Genomic DNA, 18,791 nt, shown 5'->3' on the forward strand with positions numbered 1-18,791 from the left:
CGGCGGCGGTGTGGGTTGTGGTCGCGGGAAGTGAATGGTTTTACCCAGAGGGCCCTGCGCCGCCTTTCTCGGCTGGCACCGGCGCTGCTCCCTGCTCCTCCTCCCCGGCCATGGCGTTCACGTTCGCGGCCTTCTGCTACATGCTGGCGCTGCTGCTCACCGCCGCACTCATTTTCTTCGCCATTTGGCATGTGAGTAGCCGGGGCCTGGGATCGAAGGGCGAGGTGGCGGCGCAGCCTCTTTTCGCCCCGGGCCCGTGGTCTGGGCGGCCACGGCCCTCGGAGGTCCGCACGCCTGGGAATGGGGCCAGGCCGGGGCGGTGCCGGCCGCGCGGCCAGGGCCCTGCGCGCCCTCGGTCCGCGAACCGGGGGCTGCAGGTCCAGGAGGAGCCGAGGCGTCCGGCGGCTGGCTGGCTGCGCCCGCTGTGTCCCGGCGCAGGCCGCGCGCGCTGCTACTCCTCCCTCGCCGGGTGGGGCGGCCGCGGTCCTAGCGGGCCCTGCGGGACAGCGCTTCGCTGGCCGGCGCCGCATCCCCGCGTTCCCTCGTCCCTCGGGAGGATGTCAAGGGCGCAGAGGGGCGTGCTACGTGCTGACCCGTAATGAAGTTTGCCGAAATATTATTTAATGCAGATTGCCTTTGTTTTCTGGTGTCCACAGGAGTGTGGCCCAAATGAGGTAGTTATAACCTACTTGAGATAAATTTCCAGCTGTACTTTTCAGGCACTTGTTGGGTGCTCTTCAGGTAGAATCACCGCCCCCGCCCCCGGCATTGTCTCCTGGTGAACTTTGCTGCCGGTTGAATTGATTACTTTGTTGACCGTTATCTCCGAACTTTCCCCCTAAATCATACTTTGACCGACAGGTTTCTCGAGAGACTTCCTAGCCACCTCTGTGTTCGGAGTAGCTTGATTTAGTAGAGGTGGTTTTAATTCGATTTTGAAAATGCTCAGAAACCTTACGCTTCTCTAGGATAATTTTTTTTTTTTCTCTTTTACTCACATCATGTTGCAGGACAGAAGCACATCCTTACTGGCCCCTGTAAGGAACAAGTTAAGTTCCCTGTGAAATACAAAGATTTTAAAGGATTCCTGTTTCTCTAACACAAAATTAGAAGCAGCCTTTTGGACATCAGCATTCATTAAAAATTTATCTTATTTTTGCTCTGCCCTCCATATTCTAGTACCTTCTGGAATATTGGTCTTAGTTTGAATGATTGGGTATGTTCACTCTCATGTAAATTTTCAGTCAGGTTTCATCATGCCCATAGCAGGGATTTGTTATGGAACATACGTGGTAGCAGTGTCTTGTGGAAAAAAAAAAAAATCTCAAATCCATTCCCTTTTGCTAAGGAGTGTAATTACATTTATAATTATTTGAAACCCAACTGCTTGTGTAGTGGGGGAATGCTTATGTAGGCTGCTCCCTCAGAATGCTTTGTCAGTAGGAACCCATAACTTGAAGAGCATTTTGGGCTCTTCTTTGGTGGAGTAAAGACAATAAGTAAAGATAATTTGGGATGCAAACTAGCTCTGCCTTAGTAAGCCTCTGATGAAACTGAAATCTGTGGTTCCCTGCCATTTGTAGATGAGGATTTAATCACTTCCTGCTTGATGGGCACTCTGTTTTCTGAGCTGACGAGGATTCTTAGAAGAGAGCTGTGAATGGCTTACATTTTGAACTAGATTGTGTTTTGCTAAGAAAACCTGAACTGCACTTTAAAGAAAAAAATGGGTAATTTAAATCAATATGTATTTGGGTAATTTAAATGAATATGTGTTTGGGTGAAGTAGATGATTTTAAGTCCTGTTACAGAATTAAAAATTTGTTTGTACTCCACAGATTAGTGGAGAGCTTATACCCTTAGGGATTTCTAGTAGTTCAGAGGATTGTGCATCCTTTGGGAAAAAAATAGAAAATTTTAAATAAAGATATAGTTTTGATTTTTCTGTTAACTATGTAACCTTCAGTTTCTTTTTTTTAACTTTTCTTTTTTTCTTTTTAATTTTTTAAAAATAATTTATTTTTGGCTGCATTGGGTCTTCGTTGCTGCACGCAGGCTTTCTCTAGTTGCAGCGAGCGGGGGCTACTCTCCGTTGTGGTGCGCAGGCTTCTCATTACGGTGGCTTCTCGTTGCAGAGCATCGGTTCTAGGCACGTGGGCTCAGTAGTCATGGAGCACAGGCTTAGTTGCTCCACAACATCTGGGATATTCCCAGACCAGGGCTTGAACCAGTGTCTCCTGCATTAAGCAGGTGGATTCTTAACCACTGCCCCACCAGGGAGGTCCCCAGTTTATTTTCTTAGGTCATTTTAAGTATCTGTCAGAAGACGCATCTGGAAATTTCAAGTATAAATTCAGAAAATCCAGTTTATGTTAATTGTTGTACGGAGGATTTTTTTATGCTGATGGTTACGTCTGTCAGTTTTCTAAATCATGTGATTGATGCTTTTTGGAGAATAGAGTTGGGAGCATAGGTTTGTTTGAAAGCTAAAAATGCAGAAGTCATTCCGCAAAGATGTGCATCGAATTTGAAGGTATCCTGAATTGTGTAGTTTGCTGTCTTTAGGGATTTTTGTTTGTTTGTTTGTTTTGTTTTTGCACTTTTTTGGAAAACTTTGTGAATGTCCTTGTCCAGACCCACAGTCACAGAAGATTTGAAAACCACTAGTTTAAGAATCTTTTCAGAAGAGTTTTGACAACTCTAGCTTATAGCACTCAAACAGAAACCCATTCAGCAACATACGCATTAAAAGATCCTTTGAAATCACCTGAAGAAACGGTGCAGTGGGAAAAAAATTAAAACACAAGTTTCGTACTCTGCTAGTAAATTGGATCTTGTTATAGGGAAGTAATTGTATTTGCGATCACAGTCCTTGTCTTAAATGTTATTACTAAAATGCATTGGGAATATATCACAGCTAATGTCAGGTAATTGACTGATTATATCCATAAATAATCAGAAATTAGTATCTTCTATTTGTACATTTATATTTTTAACATTTATATGTGTTAGGGGTCATTAGCAAAGGAAAATGCCTTTTGGCGAGTTCTGTACTTTTTTTTTAAGCGTAGGACTAGTTTTTCCTTTTTCCCCCCTTTCATTCAGTAAATATTTGCTTTTAATATTTATTTGGCTGCATCAGGTCTTAGTTGCGGCAGGCGGGATCTTGGTTTCGGCTTGCGGGGTCTTTCGTTGAAGCGTGCGGGCTCAGTAGTTGTGGCACATGGGCTCCAGAGCATGCAGGCTCAGTAGTTGAAGCCCGGGGCACATGGGATCTTAGTTCTCTGACCAGGGATCGAACCCGTATCCCCTGCATTGGAAGGCGGATTCTTAACCACTGGACCACCGGGGTAGTCCCATTCAGTAAATATTGATTGAACACTTATATAGGTGCCAGGCACTATTTTAAGCCCTGCGACATAGCAGTGAACACAGGAAAAATCTTTGCTCTCATGGAGCTTACATTTTAATGTTTAATTATTTTCCTTCTATTTCTACTTTCATTAAAATTTTTATTAGGCCAGGTTGGTAATTTTATAAAATTCTAGAAATTAAAAAACTCATCTTTTTATGAAGCTAACAATTTTAACAGGGTAAGCCAGTATATTAAAAGCTAGAAATATATGACTTCAGTGATTACTGGTAATATTGAGTAGCACTGTCTCACATATAAAAATACTAGTCCTAGACCACCAGAGCAAGGGCAGATTAAATTCTTTGTCCCCTGGGCGACTGGTGGCAGCAACTAAAATAGCTCCCCCATAAATTTGGGGCGTTTGGCTTCTTACTTTGACACAAAGTGGTGTGTCACCCCTATTTGATTTTTAGTGCATTTTGACTTTGAAGTTCTGTGTTCAGTGACCTTAAATGTTAAAGCCACATTTCTCCTCAGAGTGTGGACAGAAACATTCTTGATTCTTGCTGTTTTTTTAATGGTATGATATAAAATTTTTATTTATTTACTTATATTAAAGTATAGTTGATTTACTCTTGCCATGCATTTTATTTGTTTATTATTTATTGGCCACGCCACACGGCATGTGGGATCTTAGTTCTCCGACCAGGGATGGAACTGTGTCCCCTGCAGTGGAAGCATGGAGTCTTAACCCCTGGACCGCCAGGAAAGTCCTTGCAATGCATTTTAAGTGGATGAGATCTTTCTTCCCTTATCATATTTATAACTGTTTCACTCATCACACCATGAGAAGCTGGCCTTACCTGGGCTTTACCCTTCTTCAGTCTTTAGTTTGGTGATCAAATGAAAGGACCTGCATGTGGTAGGAATATACAGAGGACATGAAAGGAGGTCAGATTGATCATTTTTGCAGTGCCCTTAAACAGGCCTGCTCTTGCCTATGTGGTGCCTTAAGGTGAATTAGAATAAGATGCCTCTTGAGGCAGAGGATTAGAAAAGTCCTCCCTCCTGAATAGCCCCTGGTGCAGAGCCCATGCCAGGGTGCTTGGCAGCAGAAGCGTGCGTGGCATTGTGCCCTCACCTGGCCTTTTGTTCTGTGCAGAAACTGCAGTACTGTATGCGGTGGTCCTGGCTGTGAAGTTTAATATTCTCTTAGTGTTCCTCTATTCTGAGGCTATTTCTTGAATTTCCAAATCGAAGCAGGACCATTAAATGTATGTGTTTAGGTACAAATGGGAACAAATTGAAGCATACAAGTCCATTTCTAGTGTCCCGCTGAACACTGTGACAAGGGAGGGACATGCACAGATGATTAAAAACACTTCACCCTGAGGGGCACACAGTCTAGTGGGGGGACACAAACCTGAACTTAAATCCTCTCCTCCAGTATGAGAAATGCCAGCCTGATAGCGTTATAAAGCCTTGTTCTATGTGGAGATTAGAAAGGTGTGCAATTATTTCTGCCCAAGGGAGTTAGGGAGACCTACAGGGAGGAGTTGACATAGGAAGAATGTTTGTTTAGGATAAAGAGGAGCTTCTGTAGTTATGGCTGGGGGAAAGACTATTTCAAGCAGAGAAAATAACTTTAGTGGAGGCAGTGAAAAAATTGAAAATTGAAGGTATTTATCACAGTGATATCAGATCATTTTAATGATAACAATATACAAGTGTTTTCAGTTCTTTGAATGTGATTCTAGTTATTTATTAATTACCATATATTGAGCTTACTGTAAACTGGTACATATAAAGTTGCTACACCTGTGCTTTTGTCCTATTAACTTTATTCAGTTATTGTTTGATGGGGCAGGTTTATTGCTGCTTTTTATTAAAGTGAGAGATCCTAACTATTTTATTTTTATTTTAGATTATAGCATTTGATGAGCTGAAGACTGATTACAAGAATCCTATAGACCAGTGTAATACCCTGAATCCTGTAAGTTATAATATAGGCTATTTCTCTAGATTTTTAAACTGTTTTTGCTTTTAACTTGATATAATTTGAAAATGGCCAATATTCTCAGTAGCATGATAAATTTGTACTTTTTGAAGTAGGCAGAATTTTAAAAAATACTCTTTTTCCTGTCCTGCTTGACTATTCTATTATTAATCTGCTGGTGATCGTGTCAGCTGTCATACTAACATTCTTCCAATCTGCTTTTTACATTGTCGGCCAAAGACAGTTGAAAAGGTCAAAAAGATTAAAAGAGTCAAAATTGCATTAAAGGTGTGTACTTCTTTTTAGTTTAATGTTTTAATGCTACATTCATTTCATGGGGAGGGTTAGGGCATTTGTATTTGTAAACTGTTCTGTTCAGTGTGCTTGTTCATATGCCTGTTGAGGTTTATGATTTCATGAAATTTCATATTTTATGCAAATGTTTGCTTGCTGGCCCAGTCAAGTAGGGAAAGCTGTTAAATGCTCATGCATTTAAAAAAATGTTATAGCCATAGGCACTTCGATATTAAATTATTAGGTGCAGTGTTTGAAAGTTGGTTAACATGAAATGACTTTAATAGGTGAGATTATTCTTTTGTGGTAACTTACTCTGAGGTAATCTGTAGGTGGAGTCTTTAGTACCATATCTATTTTTATCTTTGGTTTTGTCTATTCTGGAATTTATTTATTCTTTCAGCAGCTGTTTATTTAGAGCCTTTTAGGTGGATAGCTCTGTTCTTAGGCTCTGGAATTTTGCAGTAAGGCTTACCTTTGGATTCATGCTGTCAGAATTTTGTGGATAACAATTTGTATACAAATGTCTACATAGTTATTTCTAGTATATATCCACTCTAAGTTTCTAAAGCAGACCTGTCTAACACTAAGTTCTGAGCTCTTCTGGATTTAGTTATAATGTGGCCCCATTGTGCTTAGGGGTTTTATATATATATTTGACTTCATTTAGTTTACAGGAAGATTCTCCTTTAGCCTGTAGGTTTGATTTTTGCCTAACTGGTCAGAAACTGAAAGGTTTTTTGTAAGAAGGCAGTGAGTATGTCTTCAGGAAATAGAATGTAATAATTCATCTTTAAACATTACTTAATGAAGATGAAAACATGTACAGACTTTAGCTGTGTAAAATTGTAAAGCCCTAGCATGCCAGAGGGATTTTATTTAGAAAGGGTCTATAAAGTTGGTTTGCTACTTTTATCATTGTTTCCTAGATAAATAGCCATGATGGAATAGATTCCTGGTTTGTCTTTAAAGAACTGCTACAGTAAGACTTGATGTAGGTACAATTAAAAGTATTAACTTGCTGTTTCTCTACTCTTATGAAGCAAAATGTGAGCTGAATCGGCTTTTTCACTGGGAAGTAATAATGTTCATTGTAAAACATCTTAACTTACTGTTTAAACTAATTGTTACCAAGAAATTAAGAAACTGAAATTTCTCCTTTTGATGGCTATGTATTAATAGTATTCTATCTTCTTTGGCTTTTCATTACTTCAAATAACCAAATGATGATGAAGATGATAATAGCTGAAATCAGATGAGGGCTTTCCTGGGTGCCAGGCTCTGTGCTAAGCATCTTTACCTGGGTTTTTTCATTCAGTTTTCATGACAATCCTAAGAGGTGAGTATATTATACTAATGAATAGGAGAGTAAACTGAGGCTTAGTGAGGTTCAGGCACTTTGCCCAGGGTCACACAGCTAACATAGAGTCAGAATTCAAACCCAGACAGCCTGATTTTTTTAGGTTTAGATTCTTGTATTTTCCTAATTTACCATAAACTTAAGAGGGACTAATTTCATTTAAAAATATAGAGTGTGATTTTTGGCTTTTTTTTAATGGAAAGAAATTCTCACTTTGTGCTTGGGACATCCTAATGCTGCAGTGGATTGGAAGGAAGTTTCTACACCAGCACAAGCTGTGTTTTGGATAGGGTGCCGATAATTGGCTTAATAGCAGTGCATCTGACAGTTTTCCCTATTGAAAATTTGTTTTGACAATTCTGCCAAAGTATGGGGGAAGACAAATACCATTATATTTAAAAATGTGAACCTTAACTACAGAATATTATGATTTGCATGTTTAAGTACTATCATTTCAGCCATATTTGCATGTGGTGTTTATGGATACTAGTTTTTGTGTAAATGTGGGTTCCTAAATGGAATCATTTTGTGCCACTAATGGGGAGATTTCATCATTAAAGAATGATTGAAGAGGACTGGTCTTCATGAGAGATGCATAGTAAAAGTATCTGGACTGTTTTGCTGAGAAGGGAGGGAGTGTGGCATTTGTTTCATATTAAAACTGGTAGAGGGCTTCCCTGGTGGCGCAGTGGTTGGGAGTCCGCCTGCCGATGCAGGGGACGCTGGTTCGTGCCCCGGTCCGGGAAGATCCCATATGCCGTGGAGCGGCTGGGCCCGCGCGTCCGGAGCCTGTGCTCTGCAACGGGAGAGGCCACGGCAGTGAGGGGCCCCCATACCGCAAAAACAAAACAAAACAAGACAAAACAAAAGACTTGTAGAGTTGCAGATTATCTTTATTATCACTCTTATTAAAGAATATTGTTTAAGAGCAGTAGGGATCAAGCTTTCAAAATCATTTTCTCCCCATACCCTAGTCTGGAAAACTTGGATGATGATTTGTATTGTTAGATCACTTGGTTTTAGAGGGCCAAAATAGACTCATTATATTTTAAAGAAAACTCTTGTAATTTAAACTAGTATTATAAACAGCAGCTTTAGTGGAACTCCTAATAAAATGTAGTATATATTTTTCTTGGTTTGTCCTGCTTGTAGTCTTTGTGTTCCAAAGATTTTCCTATGGATATTTTCTTGCAGATGTTTAACTTTGATCTTAATTAAATGCTGACTTAATGGTCCATGTTATTTACATGTTTATATATATGTGCAGAGTTTATCTTGTTATTATATTACTTAAATTTGTAGAAAATATCTGGTTAGTGGTATAGATTAATTGGTTTTACTGGAATTGTATTTAAAATAGTATTAATTAAAAACTTTGCTTTACAGCTTTGAATGGGAAAAGTAATTTGGGAGTACTAGAAAATGGACTTGAATAAGTAATATATTATTTCTACAGCTATAGTTTCCCCTCAGGAAAGATCTGATGGGACAGTGCAGCACATTTGAGAAACTGGCTTTGCAGCTGTGACTTGTAGGAAGCTCTTTGGCTGAAACTTGAAATGAAAGGTTTTGGTATTTATGTTTAACAGGGTCATTAGGCTGAAATTTGTAGGATGAGAAAGATAATTTAAAGTAAAGCATGAACTCTTGGTCATTTTATAGAAAGCATTTTGCTTGAACTAATTTTTCCTCACTTAATACTACCTGCTATCAAAAGATGCATTTTGAGTTCTGAGCTCCTACTGGTCTGCTGTGTTTGTAGCCCTTCATTGGAGAAAGCAGGCTGAAAGAAATAGGAAGGCCTTGTAGGAATGGGAGCTCAGGAACCGGGAGAATTCCAATTTCATGGTTCAGATCTTAGTCTTTTCCCTCCTACATTGCAGAAAGCACATCGTTTGCATCTGTGCGTATTAATGTTCTTTCCCCCCGACTGTGCTGAGATTATTGGCTGTTGGCTTTCCATTGAAAAATTACTTTTGTGGTAATGTGATGTGGTTTGCTAAATATTGTATATGTAACATCCCTGGTTTCTGTTTAAAGGCTTAAAAACACTAATGTGTAAACTTCTAAAGGGGAGTTTTGTTTTTGTGGATTTTTTTATATCATGTTGCATGTGATCAGATATTTCATTTTTGTATTTTCATCATTCTTGAATGGTGGAAAGAAAAAATATTCTGAGTGATTAGCAAATAACTGTGTTTGAACAATCTGGGTGGTAACTTTGTATAATTTAACCTGTGGCTCTAAAAGTTTGGGTTTTAAATTTTAAGTTATATCTTATTCTTTTAGTGCAAGCTATATCCTCTGGTCAGTTGGCATATAATCCTGCTTTTGTTCAAAAGCTTAATATGGAAATAAAACTCAGTAGCATCTTTCATTTCTGATTCTAGGAAAACAGTGATTTTTCATTATTGAAACTTAGTTGCCACCTGCTTTCCAAATTAGCAGTTGACTTAATGCCAAGGCATTTTGATAACTGGCTTGTGTTTTTCTTCCAGCTTGTCCTTCCAGAGTACCTCATCCATGCTTTCTTCTGTGTCATGTTTCTTTGTGCAGCAGAGTGGCTTACACTGGGTCTCAATATGCCCCTCTTGGCATATCATATTTGGAGGTAATATTTAGATACACTTCTAATACTTTTCCTAATTAAATTTTAATTATACTATGGTTGATATGGTTATCTTACATGCTAGTCACCTAAACGAAATTAGTTAGCATTTATTTTTAAAACCACATGGATGCACAAATAACTGTGTTAATACCTCTTATGGAGCTTATGTTATTATTCTTTAAAGGGTTTTTTTTAAAAGTGAGGTATAACTTACATACGATAATGTGTGCACGTCTAAAGTGTACAGCTCAGTGGATTTTTACATATGGATACACTTGTGAAACTACCACCCAGATCAAGATATACAGCACTTCCAGCCCCCAGAAGAGTCCCTTGTGTCCCATTCCAATCAGTTAGCCCTGTACTTTCATAGGAGAACCAGTGATCTCTTGCAGCTTAGATTAGTTTTGTCCATCTTTGAACTTCATATAAATCAGATTGTACAGTGTGTGTCTAACTTCTTTCTCCATGTTTACTTTATGACTTTAAATTTGGTTATTTATAAAAGATTCATATTTCATAACTTCTAAATGTTATATCTGATCTATATAGCATTAGAGTGTTTTGTTTTAGATAGGCATGTCAAAATCTCATTGCCCTTGATTTTAGGAAATACATATGGAAGAAGTATTTAGGAGTAAAGTGGTTTCACATCTGTAACTGGCTCTGAAATGGCTCAGAAAAAAATGTACGTGTATTTAGAGAGAGAACAGAAAAGAGAAGGACAAAGCTGTGTGGTAAATGTGAACATTTGGAATATCTTGGTGAAGTGTTCTTTATGTTAAAATAAAAAGTTGAAAGAAAAAATTGTATTTCCTTTTTACAGTTATTCTTAATCTTGGATTTCTGGAAGTGTAGAGGAGACCAGATATGACTTGTTTAACCACCTTGTTCTCTGTAGGGGCTCCAGTTTTAAAATTAAGATGATAAAAGGAAAGAACTCCACCTAGAACTAAAAGTATGCTTCCCAATGTGGACCACCTCTCATTGTAACAAATATTATTTGAGAAGAAGAATGCTCCTTTCCATCCTGAAGGTTAGCTTCCATTCTGAGTGGCTAATCAACTGTGTTTATTACAGGTATATGAGTAGACCAGTGATGAGTGGACCAGGACTCTATGACCCTACAACCATCATGAATGCAGATATTCTAGCATATTGTCAGAAAGAAGGATGGTGCAAATTAGCTTTTTATCTTCTAGCATTTTTTTACTACCTTTATGGGTAAGTTTAAAAAACAAAATGAAAATAATGATTTCACTTTGCTGCCGGAAACATTTGCAGGCATTATGGTCTGAACACCTTAAAATCCACTTGAAGAATAACTCATGTCTTGAACGGTGGTACTGAAAACGGCACAGTGCACACCAGCAAATTCACACACATTGAATAAACTGGTACTTGTCAAGGCAGCCAACTGATGTGCAGTCAGAGGCAGAAAGTTGGGTCAGGGATGCTGCTTCCAAAGTCTCAGACAGTCAGTGAAGGACAGTCCTCATTCTCCATGGCAGAGCAAGAGGATATGGCTGTGTGCATTTGCAAAAAAGTTTCTGCTTGGCTTCAGTGTCTGTCTCAAGATTATGTTTAATTTTTTCTTTATCATTCTTCATAAACTGTATTTTATTTTCTGGTTTGCATGATCCGAATGGGATGGAGGAAAGAAAAGTTCTATCATATAGGATGCTGCAGTTATTTATTTTTTTAATTATTTATTTATTTTTTGGCTGCATCGGGTCTTAGTTGTGGCACACAGGATCTTCGTTATGGCACGTGGGCTTCTCTCTAGCTGTGGTGCGTGGGCTCCAAAGTGCAAGGGCTCTGTAGTTTGTGGCAAGCGGTCTCTCTATTTGAGGCACGCATGCTTAGTAGTTGTGGCGCACGCGGGCTTAGTTGCCCCAAGGCATATGGGATCTTAGTTCCCCCACCAGGGATTGAACCCGCATCCCCTGCATTGGAAGGCAGATTCTTAACCACTGGACCACCAGGGAAGTCCCGATGCTACAGTTATTGATTTTCCTCCCTTTATACAGTGATGGACTCATATCATCATTCCTCTAGGTCAGGGTTTCTTGACCTTGGCACTGTGATATTTTGGGCAGGATAAATCTTTGTTGTGAGGAGCTGTCCTGTGCATTGTAGGATGTTTAGCAGCATCCCTGGCCTCTGCCCACTAGATGCCAGTAGCTTCCCCCGCCCCAGTCATAATAACCAGAAATGTCTCTAGATGTTTGCCAGATGCCCTCTGTGGGGCAAAATCAGCCCTGGTTGAGAGGCACTGTTCTAGGTGTACTGTAGGTGGAGGAAAACGGCTGCTTATTAAAACTGGAAATGGACACGGGTGAGTGTGGAGTTATAATTTTTCTTTAAGCTTTATAAATACATTTTTCCCATTTTTTATTGATAAATATTCAACTGGAGAGGAATTTCTACCTGATTGTCAAAATATGAATAAAATTAGTTTTATTAGATGAAATTTTGGCAGTAATTAAGTTTCTCTTCCCTCTCCTTTTTGTTACTTGAAAACTTGCTTATTTCTTGTTTACATCATACTAGTTTCCATTATGGAAAAGGGTGAAGTGCTAGACTTAAATTTATGGAAAATGTATTTTTATGATTTTAGATGTTATATTTGTGAAAATGCGTGTCCGTTAGTACACCTAGAGACATTCATACCTGAAACAAAGATAGTGAAAAAGTTCTGAAAAGTGAAATTCCATGTGTCCTTTTAATTTCTGTTAATTTTCAGTTTTTAGTTTCTATAATAAGTGTCTGGAACAGTGTTGGCATATAGTAGGCACTTAAAACATATTTGTTGAAAGAAGGAAAATAAATGAATGCTTGAATAAATGATAAAATTGGAGATGTAGAGTTGTGGGAAAATGTTCACCAGGAGATGGTGGCACTACATCATTCATTTGTTTTAAATTGTCTATCAACACACATGCATACACACACGAATCCAGGCGGGAGGCCCAGCCAACACAGTGCCTTGATTGAGGAGAAAGAGAAGGGCAGACACCCAGTCTGGGGGTCATATCAGCCACGAGCCCCCATAAGAGCAGCAAACTAAGTCCCAGGCCTATCGATGGAGTAGGGTATCACCCCCACCCGAAAGGCCTTTCTGAGAAGAGCCAGGGACAGCCAGCTGTCGGCAGGAGGAGAATGGAAACAATCACCCAGATTGCGAGAGCCCACAAGTCCACTCTGTCTCCATCATCTGTCCTCAGGCTGAGCACCAAGACCATTGACCCATTGGGCCCCCTCCCAGGCTGTCTGTGAACCTCTGTGAGCCCAGCCCTTACGATGAAGCCCATTGTCTGTCTTTAAAAAGCAATAGTAGGGACTTCCCTGGCAGTCCAGTGGTTAAGCCTGCGCTTCCACTGCAGGGAGCACAGGTTTGATCCCTGGTCGGGGAACTAAGATCCCACATGCCAGGCAACGGGGCCAGAAAAAAAAAAGCAATAGTAATGGATAAACATCATATTTAATCTGTGGTCCATCCAGACAATGGAATATTATTCAGAGATTAAAAGAAATGATCTATCAAGTCATGAAAATACATGGAAGAAACTTCAATGCATGTTGCTAAGTGAAAGAAGCCAGTCTGAAAAGGCTACAGATTGTCTGATTCCAAATATATGATATTCTGGAAAAGGCAACACTATGGAGACAGTAAAAATATCAGTGGTCACCAGGGGTTAGCAGGGAGAGAGGGATGAATAGACAGAGCACAGATAATTTTTAGGGCAGTGAAACTATTCTGTATGATACTGTAAGGGTGGGTACGTTTGCCAAGCAAATATACGTTTGTCAAAACCTGTAGAATACAACAGCCAGTGAACCTTAATGTAAACACTGGACTCTAGTTAATAATGATGTATCAATATTGGTTCAGTTGTAACAAGCATACCACACTAATGTAAGATGCCAGTAATAAGGGAAATTGTGTGTCTGTATGTATGTCTGTGTGCTGGGATCGGGAGGTCCATGAGAGGTCTCTTTACTTGCAGCTCAATTTTTCTGTAAACCTAACACTGCTCTTTTAAAAAGTCTATTAATTAAATAATGATAACAAAAAATAAATAGTCTATCAAGTTTGCTCACCTCCTTGCTTTGTATTTCCGTTTAGACACACATGCTTTTGAACCATGCCTCTCCCACCTTGCCCTTCATGTAGGATCAAATGGTTATTGCTTTTTGTTTTGCTTGTTCGTCCCCTTTTCCTTTTTAACCTTGCTGCTATTGCCTAGAGCCTTTCTCTAATGGGAAAGTTCCTTGATTGATCATTCCTGTCTGTAAAATGGGGATAATGGTACCTACCCTACCTCCTAGGACTTAACAGAAGGCCTGGCATGAAGTGAGCCCTTGGAGATGCTCACGCCTATTCTTAGACATAGCTGTGGAGCAGTGTGCTGTTTGGATTGCTTCTCTAAGCTCTGATCCCTATTAAGCTTTCAGCTGTGCTGTTCTACTTGCTAAAATTGGAAAGGAAATAGGGGACAACTACAGCACATGCACTGAGCCAATCCTACCTTAGGCAAAAGTCCATAAATGCAGATTAAAATCATACTGTGAACTTGTCATTCATCGGTCTTTCCATTTTCTGTGATGGTGTGATATCACAAACTAGTTTGCTATATAAAGCAGACTCAACTTTTTGGTGCTCTTAGTTTTTATAATTAGGAATGTTTGAGTTAATAATAGCCTTTTTCTTCTTTTCAGCATGATCTATGTTTTGGTGAGCTCTTAGAACAACACTCAGAAGAACTGGTCCAGTTAAGTGCATGCAAAAAGCCACCAAACGAAGGGATTCTATCCAGCAAGATCCTGTTTCCAAGAGTAGCCTATGGAATCTGATCAGTTACTTTAAAAAATGACTCCTTATTTTTTAAATGTTTCCACATTTTTTGCTTGTGGAAAGACTGTTTTCATATGTTATACTCGGATAAAGAATTTAAATGGAATTACGTATAAATTAATATAAAATGATACCTCTGGTGTTGACAGGTTTGAACTTGCACTCCTTAAGGAACAGCCATAATCCCTTGAATGACTGCATTAATTATTGACTATCCTTAGTCCATTGGAAGCTTTTGTTTATAGAAGTTGTAGGGCTCATTTTGGTTTTATTGAAATGCCATTTAATTATAAATTAGCTGTAGATATCAGGTGCTTCTGATGAATTGAAAATATATATCTGACCTGTGGAAACTTCATGGGTTTCCTCATCTATCATGTAGGTGATTATATATGGATGCATTAAAAAAATGAGTGGGATTTTTTTCCCTTTGACTTGAAATATTGTCCCTGTATATTGCATGAATGAGAGATTTCCCATATTTCCACCAGAGTAATATACTTGCTTTAATTCTTAAGCATAAGTGAACATGATACAAAAATATATGCTGACTTACTTGTGAAGAATGCATTTAAAGCTATTTTAAATGTGTTTTAATTTGTGAGAAATTACTTATTAAGAAATTGGTTATTATACTTAGTGCTCTAATCTGGTGGTAAAGATATTCTTAAGAGTTTGCAAGTACTTTAGATTTTCAAAACTGAATGAGAGAGAACATTGTATAACCGTCCTGCTGTTCCTTTAGTGCAATACAATAAAACTCTGAAATTAAGACTTATTTTCAGTGCATTGTTTTAAAGATTACAAATAGCTATTCTTAAACTTGCTTATTCCAAATAAAGACATATCACTGTCAATTTTTTAAAAAGATAGTAGAGTATTACATTGTTTTTTTAATACCATGCTTGGATCTAAAAAGGAAGATTTTTAAATGGTTAAGCACATTACCTTCTTTTGTCACTTGACAAGATTCATAAACACTGATGGCACAGCATCATCATTTTTCTTACCAATTAAAAACAATTATTGTGAAACTTAAAATATTTTTTTCCTTTTTGAAACAGCATATTTTAAGGTAAAATGACTTATAAGTTTGGTTTTTTTGCTGCTGCTTGTAAGGCAGGTAAAATAATTATGGCTTGCATGTTTCCGTAAGCATTCTTGTGCTTTATTTGGGATGAGAAAGTTAAGGCAATTGAAAATAGTCTTAAGTGGTTCAAAGTTTCTTCAAGGATCAAAGAAAGAAAACCATAGGCAGAAATTCCACATTAATGATCAAGGGAGTTTATGGATGTGTTTGTGGAAGTCTTACTCTAAGTACCCCTTGAATTAGATGCTGTACTGTTTTATTCTCTACTAGTGAAAAAAATGCCTCTCCACCTTTGGGAGAGTGGCTGTTACTGTTTTGAGATTGGGTAATGACGGTGAGTATGTTGAAGAAGAGGATGTAGAACCAGAAGAGTGAGGAGAGTCCAACCATTTCATAATGAGAGACGCTTTAAAGACCTTGTCTTTTGTAGTCTGGAGCACGCTTCGAGGGATCATCAGTTCACGTGGTAAATTGTTTACTGAGCCCTTACCAGGCACTGAAGACTCATGATCTGAGTATAAGCAATAATTCAGTTTCTAATCCACCCAGTTGTACCAGCTTGCACTCATTTTTCTTTCTTGTTCACAAGAACTTTTGATCATGAGAGACTTGGCCAAGTCTTCTGTACTTCACATAGGTTTCCTGGGGCAGTTACTTTTGTATTCCTGTCAAAGCATTTTCATGAGCCCTTGCTGTCTCTCAGCAAACACTACTTTCCTTTATAAATGAACATACCTTTAATAATGTATTCCACAATACTCTCCAGGATTAATGCAAGGTTTACTGGTTGTAATTTGTGGAAGCCACCTTCTCATGCTTCAAAAATTAGATATGTAGTCCTTAGCTGATTCCTCAAAGATGACTGACAGTTGAGGTTCACCCATCTCAGTGGTAGATTGTTAGTTCCTAGGCATGTGATTTGGTACCTGGATGCTCTCATAATATCTACTCATCTTTACCTTTTCCAGTGTTTTATGAAATTAAGTCACTTACCAAGAGAAAGCAGAAATATAATATTTGCATTTGACAGTGTCCCACTTGTTCTTTCCCTTGCTCTGAGTTTGCTTTGTTCCCCCCATTAATCTGGTTTGGGTGGCCCTAGCCATATTTCTGTTTTTCCTGCATGCCCAGCTGAAACGTAGTTAGCCTGGCTTTGTAATCCTTTCCAGCTTTAGTCAGACTGCACCCTGTGTAGCCACAGCTGTTTATTTAGGAATTCTTTTTTCCCTTGTTACAATTACTTTTGCTATTGTGTGATTTATCTTTAAGAGCGTTCCAACTCTCTGAAACCATTAGTGTAACACGCTGTGGTTTTTATCTGTATCAGCAACTCCTTGCTGTTGGTACAGATTCTCCTGCATTAAAAATCTTACGTAACAAATGTAGTCTGTTTAGCAGTTATTCTGCTTGGTAACAATACTATATCATGCCAACATGTCCTATTAGTGGTAAGGAGGTATGGGGTAGAAACTTAACTTGAATGCCTGAATCTGAATTTTATTAATAATGTTTGATGATTTTCACAGTATTTAACTGATAGTACCCACTCCCTATCCCAGGATAGAGGAGAGTTGGGTCACAGGCTGTACATAAACTGCTAATTTGTTTGAAGTTTGAATTACTTTTCATGGGAACGGGGTAGTGATAGGAAATGACCAGATGATCCACTTTTGAGACATACCAGGTATTACTGAAGCATTTGAGAAGCCTCATGGATTACACCATGAATTGCGAGACCTACCAGTCAAGTTTAGATACCTAGGTAATGGTCTTACACAAAGCAGCAGAGTGCATGGCAGTTTGTAGTATGTGTCTTTTAAAGCCTGTTCAGTATTTTCCAGCTTGAGGACCACTTATGTTAATAGCTCTCATCTTCTCTGCAGATCAACAACATATTTTGAAAATATTTCAGATAATTGCATAGAAAGGAAATGAGATATAGATACACTTTGAAACTAGCAAATTATTTTCCTTGATACAACACTTCTCTTTTCCTCCAATTATATATATTTATGAACAGTGTTCATGGAATATTATTGCCATAGTACTAAGAATGACTTCTGTGGATTTCTTACACCCTGGAGGAGGGGGGGCTTTCATTTCAGGTATGGCTATAGCATAGCAGCATCAAGCCCATTAAAATAATCTATTTAAAAGTTTTCATCTAAGTTACTTATTTAAAATGTGCATCTCTCAATAATCAGTTGTACAGTATAATTGGAAATCAGAAGTTCTGACAGCCGAAATATTTTAAAACAACACTCTTTTCAAAGGGGAAAGATAGTAATGTCGAATAATTTAAGCTCTTTTGTTCAAACCAGTCATTGGTCAGACCAGCAGCTAATGAGTCTCTGGCACTAGTGTTATAGCTTAGCAGATGGTTCTGAACTAATACTCTGGGGCGATGCTAAGAGAGAAGATGGGGTTCTGTTTCCGGATGTGTTGAATAGCTTTCTTAGAACAATTTTACTTTGATTAAAATTAATGGTTTTAAAGCTAAATGTCTAAAAGGAGTAAACAACTCTGCTGCTTGTTCTGCTTGTTTTTGGAAAATAGTATTAACCACCTAAGGTGATCTGGGGGATTGGAGTGAAGGTTTTACCCTACTTTAGTTTCATTGATGCACATTGTGGAAGATGTAGAGAACATCTTGACATGGAAAAGAATGAATAAGTTAACGTTCATTGTACAGTGCTTTCCTAAATTTCTTTGGTTATCATGTTCTTATATTCTGGAGAAGAAAAATGTCTTAAATAATAAATTGATGACTAGGTAGATCTTAAAACTACTAAGGGAAACACAGAATATAGTTAGCCATCTGTGCTCATGGTTTGTTAGATTTGAAATCTAAGTTAACCTTAATGGTGCTGTCCACCATCCAAAGACCTGTACACCATGTACAGCCCTTATGTCGTCCTGCCTTCTTAGAGCTTGCTTGCTTGATTTTGCTTTTGTATATTTAATAAAAACTGTCTCAAATGTTTCCTTGTGTAGTTTGTGGATAACAGTTGAGTTTGTGTTGATTCTATTTCAGCAACTAACTGGCTTGTGTATGACCAGGATTCTAGCTGGTCTCTCTGTCTCCCCTCCCCCATTGTTTTGAGGGCTGTCCTGCAGATTAACCAGAGAAAATGCTTTTCCAAGAATGTTGGAATTACATGTTATTAAACTTAATTGGATAATTATATTTGAGTAGTGACATCCCATGTTTCTTTGTTATGGAATAA

The 18,791-nt window shown here is 38.5% G+C and overlaps 1 protein-coding gene across 2 annotated transcripts in view; it reads left to right on the forward strand.

Annotated features, from left to right (window-relative positions):
• CNIH1 (cornichon family AMPA receptor auxiliary protein 1) overlaps positions 1 to 18,791 on the forward strand; it is a 25,766-nt gene continuing 6,975 nt past the window's right edge. The window contains exons 1-5 of one of the 2 annotated variants that reach the window (XM_060142426.1): positions 10 to 191; positions 5,280 to 5,348; positions 9,504 to 9,616; positions 10,697 to 10,840; positions 14,339 to 18,547. In XM_060142426.1, coding sequence (XP_059998409.1) covers positions 111 to 191; positions 5,280 to 5,348; positions 9,504 to 9,616; positions 10,697 to 10,840; positions 14,339 to 14,366 — 435 coding nt within the window. In that variant the 5' untranslated portion in view covers positions 10 to 110 and the 3' untranslated portion in view covers positions 14,367 to 18,547. Of the gene's footprint in view, positions 192 to 5,279; positions 5,349 to 9,503; positions 9,617 to 10,696; positions 10,841 to 14,338; positions 18,548 to 18,791 lie in introns of those variants that run through there. The other variant, XM_060142421.1, reaches the window with a different exon arrangement.

Source organism: Lagenorhynchus albirostris, chromosome 1, assembly GCF_949774975.1.
Source record: "Lagenorhynchus albirostris chromosome 1, mLagAlb1.1, whole genome shotgun sequence".
In the NCBI taxonomy this organism is placed as follows: Eukaryota; Metazoa; Chordata; class Mammalia; order Artiodactyla; family Delphinidae; genus Lagenorhynchus; species Lagenorhynchus albirostris.